We start from the raw sequence: 22,716 nt of genomic DNA, 5'->3' as shown, positions 1-22,716 counted from the left end.
AGATCTCGAAGATCGCAGGTGGCGGAGGGGGAGAGGTCGTCGCCCAGGGCCTGGCTCGTGTCTTCCGCTGCTGGTGCACCCAGGGTCCGTGGCATCCCGGCGCCGGAGTGAAGGACATCTGGGAAGATCGCGTCCTGGGTGCACAGGATCTGTGCAGAGAAACACACGGAGTAGAGTTGGTGGGAGTGTTAGCAGCGTGCTGTATACTTACCCCGGACTTGTGAGCATCAGCCCGGGATGTTTCCAGTGCGGCTCTCTGCTCTCTCAGCTGGGCCTGCTTCTCCACCAAGTCGTGGATCTGCTTCTCCACAGCCTCCAGCTCCAGCTGCACCGAATGCAGCTCGAATAGAATCAACTTGATGGATCTCAAACTCAAAACACGCAGTCACAAATCAGCGCATGCGTATCAAATTACATGCAAATGACCTGTCACATGTCTGCAGTCTCTGTATTTATGTCTCTGTGCTGTGAGTGTAATGCTGGGAAGGGAATTGCCTCTTAACACTGTAGAAAGCAATTCAGTCTCCTAAAACTCAATGAAAGTGGAATATCTCGATTGTGTGGCTCAGTTCTGGATGTTTTACAGTTCATCTCACTTCAGTAAGTCATAACCTCCTTGAAAGCATTTTTCACAGTTCAGGAGGTGAGCATGACTATGATCTTGTCATAGTTTACAATCCTAAGAATGTTTTTTTTTGCTTTAAAAACTTGATGAATTTCACAGGTGACAATGTCAGCGTGGATATTACTGCTCACTGTGGGTGTGTCTGTCCTGGGACTGTCCTGGGGTCAGCGGACTGAACCCATGTTTGCCTCAGTAACTCAGAATGTTTTCCCGCCGGACTATGAGAATAACCCTACACAGCTCAACTACGGTGTGGCTGTCACTGACGTGGATGGAGACGGAGATCTGGAGATGTTTGTGACAGGGTGAGTATACTAGTCTTCAGATCACATGAACTGTTTCAGCAGAATAATGAAGTGAAGCATTTATGACATTATGTTTCTCTAGAGAAAATACTTTTATCAGTGTCTAGAAGTTATATGGCGCTTTTGTGCTGAGCTTACATTTTTGCGATGTTGACACAGAACAGTTGCACTGGCCAAAAACATTACCTCAGTTTGTGGCTTGAAAGTGATATTTTCTAGGGGAAACAGAAATGTCAAAGCAATTAATTGGGTTTATTTGTAAACCATTTGTGAAATGAATATATCTTGAATTAAATTTATTTCTCCTGCCCAACTGGCTTTGTTTTTTCTTGTTTTAAGCATTTTTAAAGCGTAAATCTAACAACCATGCTTAAAAAAAGCAGATGGGATATGATGAGCTATTCAGAATCAGAATCAGAATAAGCTTTATTGCCAGGTATGTTTACACATATGAGGAATTTGTTATAGTGACAGAAGTGCCACAGTGCGATAGAATGACAGCGACAGGACAGGACACAGATAGTGTAAAAAAATAAAAAATAATGTACAAATATTTTTAACCTGTGGCCCTTTTTGTTTGAAATATATAATTTAATATATAACTCTGGCTTTTTTCTCTTTAGCTACAATGGCCCAAATCTGGTGTTGAAGTACGACAAGTTAAAGAAGAGGCTTGATAACATTGCGGTTGACAACCGTAGTTCTCCATATTATGCACTCAGAGATCGACAGGGCAATGCCATCGGAGTGACAGCATGTGACATAGATGGTGATGGCAGAGAGGAGATTTACGTCCTTAACACTAATAACGCCTTCTCAGGTATGAAACGGTTTCATAAACGAGGCTCTGAAGGAGATGCTACAGTAAATGGATGTTAGTTTCATGTAAATTGTTCATGTCGTTTCATGCAGGGAGAGCAACGTACACTGACAAGCTCTTTAAGTTTCGTAATGGACGATTTGAGGATCTCCTGAACGATGACATAAATGAACATAGAGACGTTGCCAATCGTGTGGCTGGCCGGTCAGTCGCATGTGTGGACAGAAAGGTAACACCTCTACTAAGTTTGCTTCAATTGAAAGCTTTTGGGAAAGCTCAGTGGCTCAGTTTTCCTCACTAAACCAACCAGTTCTACCTCTGCATTTTAATGTTTTCATTTACATTTGCTTTTAGATTTGTCCCTTCATTTTTAGATGGGGAACCACAGCTGTTGTTCTCAAAACATTCTCAGAACTTTGGCTCTTAAAGTTATGAACAAACATTTTTTCCAGTAATGTTAATAGAACGTTCGTTCAAAGTTATCTGGTCTTTAATAATCTTCTTAAAACATTAGCACAAAAATTTTATACGTCATTCATGGAATGTTTTCTTTTTAAAACATTTTAGTTGGACAGTTGTGTAACTTTTTGCAATATTACTATTTTAGAAGTTTCAGAGCACATTCAAAAGTAACGTTCCATAATGTTTGCAAAATTATGAAATGATTCCCTTAACATTCATATAACCAAGAAATTTTTTTTTTTCATAATCATTTCATAATACTTACATTGACATTTTGAACATTCAAAAATAGTGTTTTCGTAACTTAATGGGAACGTTAGCATAACGTTCTTATAGAACATGTTTGTTTTGGGTTATTCTCAGCTCTAAAATATTGCACAGACTAGAAATTGCTCTTCTTGAGTGCAGTCTGTATAAAATTATGTTTAGAAATGCTCATCCAGTAATCACGAATGACTGAAAATCATGGAAATTTCTTGCTCAAAGCATTTGGGAAGACTGTTAGAGCAAAATATGAATGGTAAGTTGCAGCCTGAGGTATGTATTGATCATGAACAGAATTGCAGAACATCAGCATGTGGAATCTGAGGGAAAGTGAGTTCTTGAGGGTGTTGAGTGACTGTTTACATCTCGTTACTGTCTGATCGTTTAACCCTGACAGACTCAAAATCCTCTACGGCCATCATTTGCTGTCTGCCATTACCGTTGAGTCCTGCCCCCCTCAGCCAACCAATATGATTGTTCATTTCCAGCGTTCTGTAATATTTGTCTCTGACATTGAATCATGTGCTGTGATAATTAGAAAATGCAAGGCCTCATTTGTTTCTTTTTGTAAGGAGACGTAATAGGTGGGAAGTGCCGCCTTCATTTGTCTCGCTGCATGTAGGTTATCAGAGCTCCCACCGTCTGACCGTGCTTCACTGGTAACTATAATCCCAGACGGCATGATAAATGGCCAAACATGTCAATGATTTGTATTTAGTCCAAAACACAATGAGCTGAACGGCATATTTCTGCAATTACTTCTGGACTGCATGCTGTTGTGTGGAGCAGTCAGCGGTGAAGGATGCTCAGTAATCCTGGGGAAGAGCTGCAAGGGATTGAAATGGATTTTTTGCACCCGCAGTCATTTGACTGGGCTGGTGATAGTGAGACGGTGCAGCTTAAAAATCCTTCATCAATGATTTTATGATTTAAATGATTTAGGATCAGGCTTATAATAGGTTTGGAGAGAAACAAAACAAAATGTGTTTGGTCTTCTTAGAGTTCAGTTGGGAACCAAAAAAATCGCCCTGTCATTTGATTCTATGTTGATACACAAAGAAACTTTCACAAGTTGAAATGAACTGTTGAGTTTGCTTAATTTATTCCTAACTACAGTCATAACATTAAGATCCAGAAATCTGGGTTAAATATTTATTCATATAATTACATTCATTGTATTATATTTCTATTACCGTATCTTCATTCTTTATTCAGTCAAGGCAACACTAAATAATTGTGATTTAAAAAAAAAAAAACTAATAATTTACCAATGGGTGCCATGCTCTTTATTCGAAAAGTTCACCCAAAAATGAACATTTACTAAAAATTTACTCACCCTCAGGGCAAAATGTGGATGAGTATATTTCTTCATTGGAAAAGGTTTGAAGAAATTTAGCATTACATCACTTGCTCACTATGAATCCTCTGTATTTAAGACATTTATAATTTCAAACCATTGCTCCCTGCTAAAATACAATATGCAAAATTTCACTTTCTCCAGTGAAAAAGTCATCATGTCTGAATCCAGTCCAAAACTGTTCTGAACAAGTATTTTGGTGGATTTTGATGTGAGAAGACAACAGTGGAAGGACTTTTTCACTGGAGAAAACATTATTATGGATTTTAGACCCGTATTTTGACCAGAAGCAATTGTTTAACACTTTAATGCCTTATGGATTTGTTTCTTAGAAATGCACAGCTTTTTGCTTCACAAGATGTTAACTGATGGACTGGAGTGGTGTGGATTACTTTTCTATGATTTAGATTTTTTTCATCAGCTGTTTGTCATTCAGATGGCACCCATTCACTGCAGAGGACCCATGGGCGAGGAAGTGATGTTAAATTTCTCAATCTCTTTCTATAAAGAAACAAACTGAACTATTCGCCGTTTGCTTTCAATGGGAACCTCAAATAATGGAGTTTCCCCAATGACTAATAATTGTTTTACATAAATGATTTAATACAAAATTTGTTTTAAATAATACAGTTAAACAGTCTTAAAACATATACGTTTTCTCTTGGGAACTATGTACATTGACTTTTTAAGTTTAAAAATGAGTGACAGCAGCTGCCACAGTTGTAAAATGACCTCTGTATTATATTGTATATTCCCTTCAGCTTCAGAGACATTAATATTAAAATGCACTGTGTAGTTTTTCTCTCCTTGAAACCAAAGCATTGTCATTTGTCACTTCAAAGTGGACAGGAAGACACATGGGCCTGTTTCTGTAAGAGATGGATTGATCCTCACATTCACCCATCTTCATGGGTTAGTGATTACCTGCATCATGTGCTTATTGCAGCTTTCCCTCCCAATAATACATAAAAGACCAAATTTTACTGTTTAGTCTGCAACAAAATAGTTGTCTCTTTATAAAATTGGTTTAAAAGAGCTAAAACAGTGGTGTCCCATATTTAATATTTAACCCATATGAATAGGTATTTATTTATTTATTTTGTGCACAAATTACTAAATACTGACTAACAACTAAATATTGTTAATAATGTTGGGTGGTAACATTTGCTTGATGATGATAATGATGATGATAACAACATCAACAACTACAACAACAACAAAACATTATTTATTTATTTGTGCACAAATTACTAAATATTGTTAATATTGTTGTGTGGTAATATTTGCATAATAATAATAATTATTATTTATTTATTTTTATGTTCATTGGGTGGCAGGTCTGTACATTTTACACCAACTTTAAATCCATAATTTTCAACCGAAAACATTTTTGCAGGAAACTAGACTTGGTACAAAATATGCTTTGAAAGTATTAGTTTTGCATACTTTGCTGGTCCTTGTTACTGGCAACATTTCTGTAAATCTAATTCTTTATTGATAAACAGAGCATGAAAAACATGAACATCATGACATTAAAACCTAAGCTGCTAATACATTCTGTGGCAGCATCTGTTTTAACTCCATTATGCTTTAATCTGTGTTTTCTGACCTGAAGTGGCGGTTATGTAGAAACCAGAGAGCGTTTGACATTTTCATTGTTGTGCCTCATTAGGATTCTGGTCACGAGCTGCTGATATTTATATACTTATGTATAGATTTCTTTATTTGACCATTTCCATGCTGTTGGATCATGGGTGTCTTTATTGAAACTGTGTGCGTAAGTTCATTTGCTTGGCTACTTCACTGACTTCATGTCCACAGGGAATCTTTCTGATAATGGGGTGTGAAATTAATATCCAAGGGGAGGCAGTTGAAATATGTGTATGGTGTGTGAGAGTATGTGTGCATGTGCATGAAACTGTATGTGGATCAGTGTTTCAACTTTTTTCTCTTATGTTATGTTATATTATTTTTTGTTGCTATGTTTTACAAATCTTTACTGTGAGAAAATGATTTACAAGATATTAGATTTTCCACAAATTACACGCCGCTGCAATTAACGATTTTGCACCTAATTGAGTTTTATACTTTATGACCCCTAATAAAGTTAGTGTACTCGTTTACTAAGGAGACAGCAGTCTCAGTGAAGAAGAGCATTTTTGAGATGAAATATTAGTGTTTGTAAATCATGATAAAACAAAGTGCCACCTATGAACAAAATCAAAACAAGCTGTGAATTTATGCAAAAAGTATGAAAATATTCTTACTTTATTATTACTATATTAATACTTTTTGTAGTATAAATGAAATTAGCATTGGAAAGACATTTCATTTATTTTATATTTTATTTCGTTTGTTAGTTTTTTTTTATTTAATTTTATTTTATACTAAATAAATGTGTGAAGTGTAGAAGCATAGAAAATTTTTTATATTTTGTGTTTACTTTATTTAGAATTGTGAGAATTTTTAAAAAAGTTATTTTTAAAAAAATGTTTATGAGATGAAACATTATTAGTTATCACTATACACTCAATGTTTTTATCTTTTTTTTTTTTTTAGGGAATAGGCCGCTATTCCATCTACATTGCCAATTATGCCAGCGGAACAGTAGGTCCACATGCTCTGATTGAAATGGATGAAAGCTCAAGTGACCCTTCCAAGGGAATCATTGCACTGTCAAACGTGGCTGAGCAGGCCGGAGTCAACAAGTTCACAGGTGCGTGTCCACTTATTTGTGAATGCGTGAGCGTGAGCGGGAGTGTGTAAGTGTGCGATGATGTCAGTGAATATATTACCCAAGACTCTTTAACGGCCATGAGCTGTAGGTTCCAGGTTTTTTGCCTTGTGGCTGATTTACAGTAGATCTCAGTGCTCATATCAGCTTTGAATCACTGAGTTATAGACAGTGTTTATCAGCTAAAGCAGCCAGTTATAGAGAGAACAGGGCCCTGGAAGGCAGCGCTGAATAAAGAGATCAAGGTTTTGGCCCACTCAGCTGTTTACTGCACTGAAAGTCATGTGAAGGCACAAGGACAAGTGAGCCGTATTTCAGCTTTGACTTACTCAATGAAGCAGCCATTCCATTAATCACTACAGGGAGAGCAGGGCTTTGGACCACCGTTCGGAGCAGTTTTGGAGAGCGCTCTTGAGAAGGGTTCGAGCAGGACAGTCTCAGAAGGGAAAGCAACAAAATTAAGCTTTCGTGATGTTCTCGCCTCACTATGGAGGATTCTGTCAAAGTCTTGACAGACTTCACATTTGAATGACACAAAACATGGAACGGCTTCAACCACAATATGTTAATAAAATTTAATTAAATTTAATGTAATTTTTAAATAATTTTTTATTTACTTTTTTATTTTATTCACATATTTAATATTTCATTCACATTATTCACATATTATCGCACATTTAAATGACAAAACATCGAGTGGTTTCAACAACATGTTCAATTTCATTTACATTTTATTTTATTTAATATTTTATTTTGTTTTTATTTAATGAACTTTTTTATTGTTTGAATGATACAACACATGCAATGATTTTAAACACAATATTTTTGTTTCTTTTTAACCAATGCATATTTTATTTTATTTTTCACATTTCACATGTTTTATTCACATATTATCACGTTTAAATGACACAATCATGGAATGATGTCAACAATATGTTTTATTTGATTTATGTTATACATAAATTTACTTCACATATTTCATATTTCACATTTCATTTACATTATTCACCTATTATTGCATATATAAATGGCACAAAACCTGGAATGGTTTCAACTACAGTATGTTTAATTTCATTTATATTATAAATGCATATATTAAAATATTTTTTATTTATTTTATATTATTTTATTCACATATTTCATATTTCTTTTACATTATTCACATAGTATCACACGTTTAAATGACACAAACACTTTATTTTATTTTATTTTAATCTGCCTATAGCAGTACAAAAGGTTATAATAATTTAATCCAACAAATTAAAGTTGATCCCTCTCCCAAATTTCTGTTCAAATATTTAGCATGAAGAAAAGCCTGGTCCTGCTGGGCTTTAAGAAAAACATTGTTCATCATGAAAAGCGCTATACAAAATAAAGAATTACTTGCTGCAGTAATTCAACTAGAGGTCAGAGCTGTAGAATAGTGATTGACGAGTAAGATGTGTGGATGTAAAGCTGGTTAAATGCACAGGTTCACACTCCCTGTAATGTGATTATGGGCAGTCAGAGTCTGTGTCAGCAAAATCAGCAGAGAGCCGCTGCTGGGGAAATGAGCTGGAAAGCCACTAATGATTTCTGCTGTGCGTTAGGTGATGATGGCCATCTCTGGTGTGTGTTACAGGGGGACGGGGGGTCGTGGTCGGTCCCATCCTCAGTCAGACCCTTCCTGATATTTTCTGTGACAATGAGTACAGCCCTAACTTCCTGTTTCGCAACAACGGAGACGGTACATTTACAGATGTGGCAGCACAAGCGGGTAAGTGAGAGCTGGTGCCTTTCTTTCTTCTGCAGATTTTTATTTTTGGAAAGGTCAGTTTGTTAGCCTTTCGCTGCAAACATGCAATGAAATATTTGTATTTGTTGTCACAGGAGTTGATGACCCGATGCAACATGGCCGTGGAGTGGCGTTAGCAGATTTTAATCGGGATGGGAAGACTGACATTGTCTATGGAAACTGGAATGGACCACATCGTTTATTCCTACAACTCAGCAATAATCGCAAGCAAAGGTTTAAGGTGCAGATTTTAAAATCACTATTTTCATATTCTTTCAGCTGTAATGGAAGCAAAAAAGGGTTTACTGCAGTGCTTGCCAGGCCTGAAACTTTAACACAGTTACTTAGCTGCCTTCAAAACACTGGTGTTTCCTTCCTGCAAATCTATTTTTATTTATTATTTTTTTTTTTTTATTAGATGTGAATATACTGAATGGTAGGTTTCGTCTTTGTTATGCAGAACAAAACATGATCCCTACATTTTGATCTGTATAATTAAATCCTTCTGAGAGGAGACAGAGGATAAAATAATACCATCTGCTGTCTGATTAGAGTATTCAATTATTCTCTAATCATTGTTCTATTGTTTGCGCAGCGACCTGGCTCTCGTTTCATCTGGTAAAGCACAGTGATTGTAATTAGTCACAGTAAGATCGAAGAATTTTCCTGAGACTTACCCAGGAAGTTTTATAAATCTGCTGATAGCTTGACTGAATCAAGTCTGAATGTTGTGAGAAATGTTTATTTTTTTATTTTTTGCATGACCTACTTTTCAAAAGCATGGGGTCAGTAAGATTTTCGTTTTAAAGAAATGAATACGTTATTTCAGAAATGATGTGTTAAATTGAAAAGACTTTCACGTTGTTAAAAAATACTTCTATTTCATATAAAAGTTGTTCTTTTGACATTTTTATTTATCAAAGTATCTTGAAAAAAAGTGTCATGGTTTTTCACAAAAATAATAAGCAGCACAACTGTTTTCAACATTAATAATGATGCTGAAAATTCAGCTTTACCATCACAGGAATAAAGTATATTTAAAAATATATTCAAATATAAAATGGTTATTTAAATTGAAATATTATTTCACAATATTACTGTTTTTACAGTATTTTGATTAATTAAATGCAGCCAGGAAAAAAGCGAACAGACCCTAAACTTTTGAACAGTATATGTGGCTGATATTTGTAAACTTCTCTATAATACAGAAAAATAAAACAAAATATAAGCTACAAGAGGTTGTGCATTATAGTGATTTTATAATTGTTGTCTTGTCAAGTACCAATTTACCAAGACAAATTCCTTGTACATGTTCTGTACCTGGCAATAAACGTGATTCTGATAAAGCAGCGGCAAAATCCTTATTTTGAAAGTCACAAATACATATGACAATGAATGCATCTAGCTTAGATTACATTTGAACTTTGAATAATTTTATGAAATATGTTTAAATTCATAATGAACTTGAAATGTCTTTTAATGCCAGATTTTGTTGGCAACCCTAAGAACATTATGATTTCTTCTGAAACTCTAGATGTGACACATGTGAGGTCACTAGGGTCTTTTTCTCAAGATAAAACTCTGAAATGCGTAAGTCTTAAAGAACCTCAATCTGCTCTCTTTAAGAACATTGTTGTCTAGGAGACACATTAGACCTGTGGGCCCAGTCAGAATTTGTAAGTCTGCTAATCTTGAACTAATGACTTAATTAGGCTATGTAAGCAAGCCTGCTCTTAAATAAATAATATTAATTAAAGAAGTAATGAACCCCATATATTATCTATTTATTTCCCAGCAGTAGTTGGTCATGAACCTTTGGATTTGTATCACCAGAGTGTATCAGGTAATTGTGTTTGGTCTGGATGGATGGATCAGCGCTGTGTATGTAGGTTTTCTCAGCTTTAGTTTGATGCAGTGTTAGTGGCAGTGATTGGCTTCTTTAGCACAGAGATAAATGTCAGCAGGAAGCTGTTTTATGGGGGTCAATTATTGGGTTAATGTCTCATGGGAGACCTTGCAGATGGATTTATGCATCAGTGTAGGGCATTGTGACCTTTGCCATATATAATTGCATTGTGATTAAGATGCTCTGTTATTTTGTGAGTTAATTAAACTTTGGCTGAACAAGCACACCAGCTAGTAGAAGATCACGTGTGAGTCATAATAAGGGACAAAATTTTGCAAATTCAGAGTGTGGATCTCTATCCATCTATCTATCTTTCATTCTGTCTATCCACTCATCTTTCCATCTGAGATGATCAGTATTTTCTCATGCTCAACTGTACCTCCTCTGCTGGTTCCTGTCCAGAAATGGCCATCACCTCTCCTTCAACCAGACAGCAGAAGGTCACTTCATGGGCTTTCACCTGCAGATTTTATGAGCCCTATAATTAAAATTGGGGTTAATACTTGAGAGAGTGCCAGCATGCTCAATAACTCTTCCATGACTCGTTGCTGCACTATTGAAGCATGATGATAGCAGTTACTTTCCTCTGCTCCCACTCCCTGAAGCTTTTAGACTGAGATTTACCTGCAGCTTAGATCTTTGTGTCGTAGATATCATGCATCTGACACTCCAAATCTTAAATCTGATGCTCTTCTGTCAGCAAAGGAAAAAATACCTTCCCGTCCCAGTTTAATCTGTAGGGACAACTGTATTATAAGGAAGACGTTCTTCAGGTGATTTTCCCAAGTGTAAAGAGTGTCAACACTGTGGTGTTTCAAATTTTGATATGCTGATATTCTCTGTGCCAGGACATTGCCACACAGAAGTTTTCCATGCCATCTCCTGTTCGCACTGTCATCACAGCCGACTTTGATAATGACAATGAACTGGAGGTTTTTTTCAACAACATTGCCTACAGAGGACCATCAGCCAACAGACTTTTCAGGTGTGTACTGTACGGATATGCATAGGCTACATCTTAGAGTGCTGCAGAACACATAAAGGAGATATTTAGCAGGATGTTGTTCACACTGAGTTTTATTTTTTTTAACAGCATTTAGTAATATTTTGCTTTTATTTTAATTTAAATTTATATTTTATTTTAATTTTGTTTAATTTCGTTTTGTGCTTTTTTTATTTGTATTTGTAATATTTTTGCTTAGCTTGAATTGATTTTCATGTCAATTTTAGTTTGATAAATTATTTTAATTTTGCTCATTTTATACAGTTAGTTTTTTTTAAATCTAATATTAATATTAATATTTTATTTTATTTCAGCTATAATTTTAATGATGTAAACGATTCTTATAGTTTTATTTACCAATAACAACTGCTGGTCACTATTCACTTCCACTGAATGGAAAAGAACAACAACTTTCTGATAAAACCTTTGTCCCATACAAGATATCAGTAGGATATAAACAAATGATATTGTTTTATTAAAAATAATAACAATTAAAAAATGAATGAACAGTAACCTGTCTTGGATCTTTTTACACATTTATACAATTGCCTACTTGATCAAAATGACCTGTATTATCATTATGTAACAGAGTTATTTCTTTAACATTTACATTGTAAGGTAGGAAATAATTATGGAAACTCTCTCTCTATTTTGGGGATTTGGTGGTAAGCCCAGGTGGCACGACAAGCCAGCAAGTCCAACTGCCAGACCACAAACAAACCCAATCCAACCACAACTCTACCTGATGGGAAATTCCCCCAACATCCGACCTCACCCGTTACACGATGGCTTTCTAATGAGAAGACTGGATGTAGCATTAAACAGAACATTGTTTCAAATTAGTTTCTAATCCCATACTCAAACAGTCTGGACCTCGGTTCTCCGAAAGCAAAGATTTAAGCTTTTTATGTAAAGAAACCTTTTAGTTAGCATTATTAGTCATCAAAATATAAAGTATGAACTTCCAGCCCTAGAAATGTTTTAGCTGAATCAATATTGGGGGGGTTTCATGAGCCCGTAAATGAATATCTCCTTTGAGACCTGTTGTATAACATGCAGCTGACAAGGTACATTTGTCTTTGACTGTTCCTTTGTGTGGAGCTCTCTCAAGCCAAAAGGCAAAGCGAGTAAGTAATTAATCTTTACCATGGCAGAGTTTCTCGGAGAGAACACGGAGATCCACAGATCGAGGAGCTGAACGTCGGGGAGGCCGCCGAACCAGAGGGACGGGGAACCGGTACGAAGGGTTTGGCTGGTTCATTCCATTAAAATGTAGGACTGTTTATTTTGCAAATCCATTTCATGAGTTTTACAAATTATATATTAAGATTTTCCCCTTAAAAGTACTTCAAAATGAACCAAAGCTTTTCATTTATTATTATTATATTTTTTTTAGTTATGAAGGACTCAATGTTCTCAACTTCATGTGGTGACTTGCTTTGAAACAACATCACATTCATCGTGTAAAGGCTAGTATGTCCTGATGCATTAAAGTACCATACTTGCTTGTCAATCATCCACTGTGCTTAAACTTTTTTGGGGGATAAATTTAAAACTAACTTTAGTTAATCCTATGATAGTCTCCAGTGTGCATCCTCTCTTTTTTGACATGGCTAGTGAAAAAACACTATTGTTTACTATTGTAAAAACACTATTGTTTACACTAATGTATACTATTGTTCAAATGTTTGAGGTCATTAAGATTTTTTATTTTTTTTTGAAAGAAATTAATATTTGTATTCAGCATTAAACTGAACATTATATTTCACATATTTTTGAACTTCCTATTCATCAAAAAATCCTGAAAAAGGTGTGATGGTTTTCACAAAATATTTAGCAGTACAACTGTTTTAAAAATTGTTAATAATAAGAAATGTTTTTTGAGCAGCAAATCAGCATATTAGAATGATTTCTGAAGGATCACGTGACACTGAAGACTGGAGGAATGGATGCTGAAAATTCAGCTTTACATCACATAAATAAATAACATTTTGAAGATATATTAAAACAATTGTTAAATTGTAATAATATTCACTTTATTGTTTCATGTATTTAAAAAAAACATTTAAAAAACTTACTGACCCCAAACTTTTAGTGTAAATACAGTATCGGAAAGTAATGTATTGTTAATTGGGCACACGTATAGTATAGGAATGATGAGTTTTTGGTGTAGATGAACAAACAACTAAACTGTGCAGTGATGGGATGGTTGAGTTTATCTTCAAACCTTAATCCTAGTTTTCTCCTCTCTACCACTAGATGGCATTATAAATCCAGGTTTGTGTGTACCTGCATCTTGGGTCATTTACTGACATTTAGAATCGAGTGCAGTCACCACTCAATCTGAATTATCATCATCATCATTAGAAATCCACTGTATTAATGTAGAACTGGTCTAAAGTTAAAGATTTATTTTATTTTTTTTGGTATTAATGTTGAGAACCAGAAACATTTGTTACAGCTGTGTTTGAGCAGAATGATCTGTATTTCAGGGGCAGCTGTGACTGATTTTGATGGAGATGGACAGCTAGACCTTCTGGTGACGCACGGGGAAAGTGCAGCTCAACCCATCTCAGTGTATCGAGTCACTCAGGTGAGGACGTGTTTTAGGCCTGTCAGCCACTTTTAGGCAAAATGTTAAAGGTTTCTTGGAAAAATAAGCTACGCTTGGATTTAGTATCAACTTGCCCCCCCCCCCCCCCCTCCTTACAATTCCTTAAGAGAAGTAAAAATGCAGTATTTACAAATGAGACAACTGTATAACGTAAAATTGGCCACGGCCAAACCTGAATGAATGTCTTTGTTCTGCTGAACACAAAGGAAGATATTCTGAAGAATGTGGGAAACCGAGCAGTTCTGGGGCACCATTGACTTCCATAGTATTTTTGTTCCTACTATGGAAGTCAATGGTGCCCCAAAACAGCCTGGTTACAAACTTTCTTCAGAATATCTTCTTTTGTGTTCAGCAGAACAAAGAAATTCATACAGGTTTGGAACTACTTGAGGGTGACACATGATTTTCATTTTTGGGTGAACTATCCCTTTAACTTTTATGTTCTTCTAGTTATTTCTAATGGCAACTTAATAAATCGGAAGTCTCAAAGAAAATAGTACCTCCACGTTTCAAGGATTATTAGAAATAAAACAAAAAATTATAGGAATACAGTAGAAAAATGAATGTGGATAGTATAGATCAGATAATATGGTCTGGGAAGAATTTGAAGAAATATAATTGAGTTAATTTCATATACATTTGGTGAATTATCTTGGAATTATTTTTGAGTGGAAAAAATCTCCTTTTAATCTCATTGCTGTCTAGAAGAAAATTAATTAATTAATAGATCTAATTTGCAATTTTTAGGCATGCATCATGATAGCTTAGAAACAGTAGGGTGACCATGCTTCCAAAATTTCCTAAAATGTCCAGGTTTTGGCTTCATTTTCCTATTGACATGCTCATATATTACATGTACGCATAATTGCATTGCTTTGACCGTTCTCCGTAGATCCCACCTTCTCATACACCACTACTGGTTGATTGTGTACAATGCTTGAACGCTATTGGTCGAATTACTTTTTAGTCATTACCTTCAGCAAGTATGAAAACAAAGTCGAAGCTAGACATTGCAGGCAATTCCAGACCAGGGCATAAACAAAAAGAGTCTGGATGCAGAGTATTTTGCATTTCTGGTTAAAGTTTAACAACTGAAAGTGCTGTTCTGACATAGTTTTAAGGTGTTGGTTTCTCATTACAGGGCTCATCTAATAAATGGCTCCGAGTGATTCCACGCACACAGTTTGGGGCTTTTGCTCGTGGGGCAAAGGTGATAGTCTACACCAAGCGAAACGGCCCTCACATGCGCATTATAGATGGAGGATCAGGGTACTTGTGCGAGATGGAGCCAGTGGCTCACTTTGGACTCGGTATGTATTTCTTTCCCTAAAAAGCCTGACTACAAAAATATTTGCGGGAAAATCACATTAAGAAAGGAACAGCTATGAAATTGACCAGACCTGTAAAATATCTATTTGATAAGTGTATCCACCATCTCGGAAATGTTCAGGGTCGCCGAGCAGTGGGAAAACAAGCGTTCGCTCTGCTAACTCATTACAGAGAAACAGTTATGATGTAACTCCAGGTCATGTTCAGCGGGGGGCTTCGGGTCTCAGTAACATAATCCTCCGCGTGGAGGCCGGTTCCTTGAATATCCTCATAGAATGAAGGCCCGGAGAGAAGCCTGCAGGTGCAGCAGCCGGTGGCAGCAGACCGGGACCTTTTCCCCATGGCTCGGCCGTGTTACAGATGCTTGGAGGCACATGGCTTCATCTGGGAGCTATCGGACAGATTTGTGGCAGGAATAGGCTGCCAGCTGGAAGCTCGGATTGTTCTGAATGTGCTGTGAAAAACAAAACGATAGCCATCAGTGGTCACTGGATCACCCTGAGGACTCGTAAATATGTGCGTACGTGTTCAGGCCTCTCAACAATGTTTCTTTCGGTAAGAGTGTTTGCAAATTGATATAAAATATCTGCTCTACAAAATAAATCCATAGTACAATTTATATTATCAGATAATGGAAGTCCAATTTGTAGCTTTATTTCTTGTAATGGTGACTTTGTCTCAAAATACTTTATGACATGATATCTAACAATGGTTGGCTAACTTATATCTCACAAGTGCATTTTTATTTCTCACAGTTGTGACTGTACATTTCACTTTTGTGAGTTTATATCTCATAATGCGACTTTAGTTTTTAATAAAGTTTGCTTAGTGACATAATTAGTTAAATAGAACAGAATCTTAATTCTTCAAAATTCAGACTTTCAGATTTAGATTTTTTTTGTTTAAATTAATAAATTAATTTTGTAGAGGAGTTAAGCATTTTTAGATTTCTTGAACAAAAACATGCTATGGTATATAAAAATAAATAAATAAAATTTAACAATTGATCATGCCAAAAACATTTATCTTTATTTTTATATTTTTAGACTAATCAATTATTTTTTAATTTTTATATATATATATATATATAATTTTTTTTTGATTTCTCAGACAGAGGTGTTTCATAAAATATGGAATAAAAAAAATGAATAATTTTTTTCCCATTTTAATTTTTAATTTTTCAGAAAAAATAAACCTTTATACAAAAATATATTTTTTTTATTAATTAAATATATTTTTTATTTTTTTTAATATTTGGAGTATTTTGATTTCTCAGACAAAAGAAAAGATGTGATGGTAAAATCTAAATTAAAAAACAATATATTAAATATAATATATACAAATATATTATTATTTAAAAAAAAATTGTTAGTGTACTATGGTACTTTTTGAATATTATCAGTATTACATGGAGTTACCTAAACCCTGCAATCATCAATCATTTTCCACATGCTGAATTTGAAGATTGCCTTTATTAAATAAAAAACCCCAGCAGATGCTCAGTTGTCCTCTCCAACTAAATTGCGTTTTTCAGTAACCGCTGGTGAAATGTCATGCTTTTTGTCTTGCGAGGCACCTGAGCCAGCCTTGGTCCTGCCAGGAGCCCTGTGGATCTGTTTACCTAAGAAATGTTGCTTTAATTAAGAACTGGGAAGGCAGTCAGGCTTCTCTCCTGCTTGACCAAAGGCTATAATGGAAAGAAAGTGTAGCGCCCACCCTGTCCCTCCTCATTTTAACTCCTTTGAAGTTCTGCCTTCCTCCTCCACCACATTCATTTCCAATGGATGATCTCTCCGTTCATTATCACTACGACAGTCTCCTCTAACGGTCATGTTAATTACTGTCCCCGCTGTCTGTGAGAAAGTGTCTCTGGCAATCAGATTGAAGGTAGTAAATGGATGCTTCTGTAAACCTTCTTAAATGAAGTGCTTTCCAACCACCATGCCATTTATATGGCTCCTTATTTCAGCAACTGAACAACAGACAGATTTCATTGGTCTGGCGGATGAGAACCTCATTGCTTTAATGCCTCAGTGACTGCTATGCCAGAAACTCTCTGGCCTGTGAACCCCACACACCGGCAGTCATGAGAAACCGGTTTTGCCGACATCAAATGAGACGTGTTCAGGCCTCGCTGCTCACGACGCTGCCCACAGCTGAGACTGAAAGCATTCTTTTTAAGAGTCTACGTGGTCTGTGCCAAACCAGAGCCTATTCCAACCTGGCTTTTGTCGAGAAACGTCTTGGGAGGGCCCTTTCTCCAGAATGGTATTTTTCCATGGAGAGCTGTACATTAAGAAAAAAAATCATTCATTATGTCTCCTAAGCCTGAGGGGAAGTTATAAAGATGGACTGTTCGTGAAGTACTGAAAGGATTGCTGCTTTGCCGCCCTGACAGGGAAAGATGTGGCCACCAGTGTGGAAGTGTTCTGGCCAGATGGACGTTCTGTGGCGAGAGCTCTGGAGCCCAGCGATATGAACAAAGTGATGGAGATCTATTACCCTGAGAATGAGGAAGAGGCGACCCAAGTGGTGGAGATCGAGGTACATACCCTGCCTGTCATACTCACGTGTTCTTCTTTATTTGAGGGGTTTAATTGTTGTACAAATGCTCTTTCTTTTCACAGTGTGGACCAGGATTTGAGGTCAATGAAAATGGCCGTTGCACTGGTAAGTTTTTTGAGCGACGTGACCTTTAACCTCCCATAGGCCTAAATCCCATAAACATATGCGCGCGCACGCACACACACACACACACAAAGGGGGGAAGTCGTGGCCTAATGGTTAGAGAGTCGGACTTGTAATCTGAAGGTTGCGGGTTCGAGTCCCCGGCCGGCAGGGATTGTAGGTGGGGGGAGTGAATGTCCAGCGCTCTCTCCACCCTCAATACCACGACTGAGGTGCCCTTGAGCAAGGCACCGAACCCCCAACTGCTCCCCGGGCGCTGCAGCATAAAATGGCTGCCCACTGCTCCGGGTGTGTGTTCACGGTGTGTGTGTGTTCACTGCTGTGTGTGTGCACGTTGGATGGGTTAAATGCAGAGCACGAATTCCGAGTATGGGTCGCCATACTTGGCTGAATGTCACTTCACTTCACACACACACACACACACACACACACACACACACACACACACACACACACACACACACACACACACACACATATATATGTATTAAATATAAAAATCAATATTTATAACAAATACATATGACTTATATGTAGATTTGTATATAAATAACAAATACTTAACAAATAAATGAATAAATAAATATATATATATATATATATATAGAGAGAGAGAGAGAAATAAATAAATAAATAACAATTATATATGAATATTACTATATATAAATAATATATACGTACAATATATGAATAATATTATGATCTGTTTTACCCAGTATCACTATGAGCTGTAGACTGTGCCCATGCTCAGGACATATGTAAGTTGTTGGCTCTCAGGGACATAATTTTGAGTCCGGCCTGGATACTATAGATGTGTCCCATCTATAGTATAGTCTCATGCAAGAATGAAAACAAAAAAAAAATCCTAAAATAAAATAAAGGCATTGGGTCATTACTTTGGAAACATGCTAATGGAAAACTGTGAGTCAAGTCTCCTTTGTGATTCACATATTTTATCCTGTTTGATAACGTGGTGCAAAGCAGTCCAAATCAGTCGCTTGTGAGGTTCCATTTCAGTTAGGATTTTGCCTTTTATAGGATTCTTCCTATATAGGCAGTAGACAGCATGGCTACTCAGCAGGTTTTGGAAAAGAAGCTGTGTCAGTCATCATGAGTTTGGGGTATAGTTCCATGCACACATTCAGTATAAAGATATCTAAAAGTTTTCACTCCCACAAATAAATGTTGTTGTCACTTCTTAAACTTTGCATGTTTATTCCACTCCTCTTCATTGTCTAGACCAAGATGAGTGCACACAGTTTCCATCTGTCTGTCCCTCTGAGCGACCCGTCTGCACCAACACCTACGGGAGCTTCAAGTGCCGTGCAAACAAGAGGTGTAACCAGGGATACGAGCCTAATGACGAAGGGACAGCATGTGTAGGTGAGTTGAGACTAAAGCCAGATAATTATAGTGGATTGATGCAATAAGGAGCCCCTGAGAAAAGCTGTTTGCCCTCACTTCACTAAGGTAGAGTTTCACTTTTGGGCTTTGGGACAATGTCTTAAACTGTGCTCACTTTCACTCACAAACATTTCTCACTTCCAAGACCAAATGCAGAGTTTATCAACTGTTGTGTAATATCATTCTGTTTTCATTTCTCTCAATGATTGCTTAAACAAATTCAAAGAAAAGCAACTAATTTTTTGGTAAAACATGCTTCAATAATCTTTACATCAAAAAATGTTTTACAGTGTAGTTTGCTTCTCTTTCCTTTATCTCTGCAGCCCAGGTGGCTTATTTTGGAGGAAACAGATCCTCAGCCTCCAAGTTCTTGGCTTCCCATCTTTGGCCTCTCATACTAACTCTTCTTGCTGTCTTTACTGCTTGCTTGGGGGCATGAAGGGCAGTGCCTCCCCTCTCCTGACATCTTTCACCCTGTTTGGTCTGCTTTCCTTTCGTTTTCACACTGAGGTGTTTGAGAGTCAGCTGTAAAATGAACTCTCCATGGACCTGTCACTCTTGCAATGTCGTCATTAACAGACCTGTATAAATAATGCTTCGCTTTCCAGTTGGGAACCACAAAAGATCTCTGTTTTTAAGATAAAACAAGTATTCCCATACAAAGATCTTCATGTTCATCAACTGTGATGTGGGATAAGATTGTGATTGTAATGATCTTTATGAAAGGCCGTGTCCCAGCGTGTTACAGGCCATTATGAGTTCTAGCGCATTCAGTCTCAAATCGGCAGCAGCGTGTTAGCAGGTTTTCCAGGAGAGCATATGCCCGGCCATCTGTTTCATGCGAGGTTACATTCCTTGTGCTCTGAATAATACATTCACAAGAGATTCGTACTGTACACTTTTGACCCTCACCAGTACTCACGACTGCCCTTGGGATCGGTGCATGTTTTTGGCATGGATGAGTATTGCAAAACACAGTTTCTTTTAGCAAAATGTTGTTCAGATTTATACATGTGGGGTTTCACAGTGATCTAGCTGCAGAAACATAGACCAATACCACATTGTGAAGTAAAACATTTATTTTTAATCATATTTTAATAGACTTTCTCAGCTTTAAATACTACAATAGAAATATGTCAAGGATTCATTTGAGTGTTGGTTGTTGCTTTGATGGGATATGATGTCTTGTTATTTAATAATTTACCATAAGCAAAAATGGAGGGAAAAAAACACCTTAAAAGTAGGTCTTGTGCAGTTAAGACAAATAATAGTTTTGTGTGAGAAATAAGAAGAAATTTAAAGGAATGGTTCATGCATATTGTAGAATATAAGTTGGAAATATGTAAATACAATGAAAAGAATTTGGTGTAGGATTTATTTGAAACAGTTTTCACTCAGATATTGCTAGTAAATTTCACCAAAAAAAAACCCTCACTGAATTCAAATTTAAATTACTTTTTTTTTTTTTTTCTCACGTGAACTACTCATTGTAAAATCGAATGTTTCATGCAAATATGAAAATGGTCACAATTTATTTTTAGGCTTGTATGCTATTTATTTTTACAGAGCATTTAGAAAAGAATCTTCACATAATATTTTTTCCCCCCTCATACATAGACATGACCATACCTGTTCCCAAAATGCTAAAAAAAAAAAAAACTAAGATAGTTGAGCGTCTATAATCAATGCAGTCTTTTTAAGAGTCGTTTTGTATGAATAACCGACCAAAGTTTAGGTCATGTTTCAATGAAAATGATGGTCTGTTTCTCACACAAAGCTTGCCAGTGGCTTCAGAAGTCTGGAAAGAAAGCACACAAATCATATGGACCACTTTTATTGTGTTTTGTTTTGGTCCTTTTAGAGGATGAGAAAATACATAATGACAGAATTTTATTTGTGGGTGAACTAACCTTTTAAGTCATTATTCACTGGTAATTGCTTTGGATTTCCCCCCTTATTCTAAACCGGTCAGCTTGGTAAATGCTTTACTATGTATTGTAGATGTTTTTTTTTAATAAATTTTTATAAATTGATTTAATTCAGCCTTTTCAACCCTAGTTATTGGGAATATTACAGATTGCTATGCAGAATATTCACCAAAGGTTAATGACCCGTGTGTGGCTCAAAGAAAAAGGCGTTTTAAAATGCGGTACGAGCTCTGTTTGCTTTGGATGTAAATATTATTTCCTACAGAATGTCCTTGACTGAAATGAGACTGCTTATACAGGATCACCCATTTCAGTGCATCTGTGTTGCTACAGAGCTCAGAATCCACATTCGCTGCATTTTTGAAACATTGTGTATTGTCATAACTGGACTCGATGCTTTTGAACAGTCGCACCAGTAACATTTCATATGAATTCACTGTGGTCTTTGATGGAGGTGTTAAATAACTTCTGAACTGACTCATGATGTGTGCATTGGCTAAAGACCCCTCAGTCTCCAGGGGCGAATAGATTCTCTTTATTTTATTACACTGTTCTAATTTTCCATGTCATGACTCAGACGAAACATGTGCCAACTGCTTCGGGAAAAATGTCAGCTCTCACAAGAACTGACAGATGCCACCTACAATTATTATTTAAATGATACATGTAGTTAGAGAGCAGATTAAATCAAGTTTACCTCAGTGTCATGGGTACAAGGAAAGGCACAGTGTGGAAGCTTGCTGGGCAGCAGACAAGCATGCAAAACACAACATAAACTGGTGTTTTCAACAGGGATGAATACTGAAGTACCGAATGATTAATCAGATTATATGATGAGTTGCTCCCGATGAAGATCTAATCTCCACTTTTGTGTCGAAATGATTTATATGGAAATAGCACATAAGTCTATACTTTCAGTGAAAAGATGGCAATGTTGACTTGATCCCATCTGGTTTTTGAATGAATATTTGCTCATTTTCTTTTGCAGAATTCACTATAATTTGGGATCCATGTGTAAAATAAAGTCAAGACCTTTTTCTGTTTTGTTTATTGTCTTGTTTTTGTTGCAGCAATGTTCAACATCTATGAGCCTCCTGAAGCCTACTACCACCTTAAAGTAAAAAAAAAGAAAGAAAAATAATAAATAATAATAAAATAATAATTTATACATGAGGCAGAAAGGGGCTTCCATTCTCCCTCTATACAAGGCTAGATTTTCTCTGTAACACTTTGTAACCATAATTACAAATATTAACTAATATTGATATATTAAAATATAACTTAACAGCTTATTAGAAAGTTCAAAATGAGTTACTTGTTAGACATCATAAATGCTAGTTTGAATCATCCACACTACTGTTTAAAAATTAATTTTTTTTTAATTCAGTAAGTTCACATTAAATTTATCAATAGTGACAGTAAAAACTTTTACATTATTGATACAAAATAATCAAACAAATTATTTTCTTTTGAACATGGATTCATCAAAAAAAAAAAAAAAAA

The 22,716-nt window shown here is 36.2% G+C and overlaps 1 protein-coding gene across 1 annotated transcript; it reads left to right on the top strand.

Annotated features, from left to right (window-relative positions):
- Positions 1–730: 730 nt before the first annotated feature.
- On the top strand, positions 731–19,724 carry LOC306882291 (cartilage acidic protein 1-like; the record flags this gene model as incomplete). Its single annotated transcript, XM_079436824.1, has 14 exons — positions 731–930; positions 1,554–1,750; positions 1,843–1,979; positions 6,393–6,549; positions 8,189–8,323; positions 8,437–8,582; positions 11,096–11,232; positions 12,405–12,487; positions 13,743–13,843; positions 15,006–15,174; positions 17,592–17,737; positions 17,821–17,863; positions 19,121–19,264; positions 19,609–19,724. 14 exons carry the CDS (start codon positions 731–733, stop codon positions 19,722–19,724), a joined length of 1,911 nt encoding a protein of 636 aa, XP_079292950.1.
- Between the last annotated feature and the right edge of the window lie 2,992 nt (positions 19,725–22,716).

This window comes from Barbus barbus (assembly GCF_936440315.1).
Source record: "Barbus barbus genome assembly, chromosome: 16".
NCBI classification, from domain to species: Eukaryota; Metazoa; Chordata; class Actinopteri; order Cypriniformes; family Cyprinidae; genus Barbus; species Barbus barbus.
The sequence above is the reverse complement of the archived record's forward strand: the minus strand, read 5'-3'. Positions and strand labels throughout refer to the sequence as shown.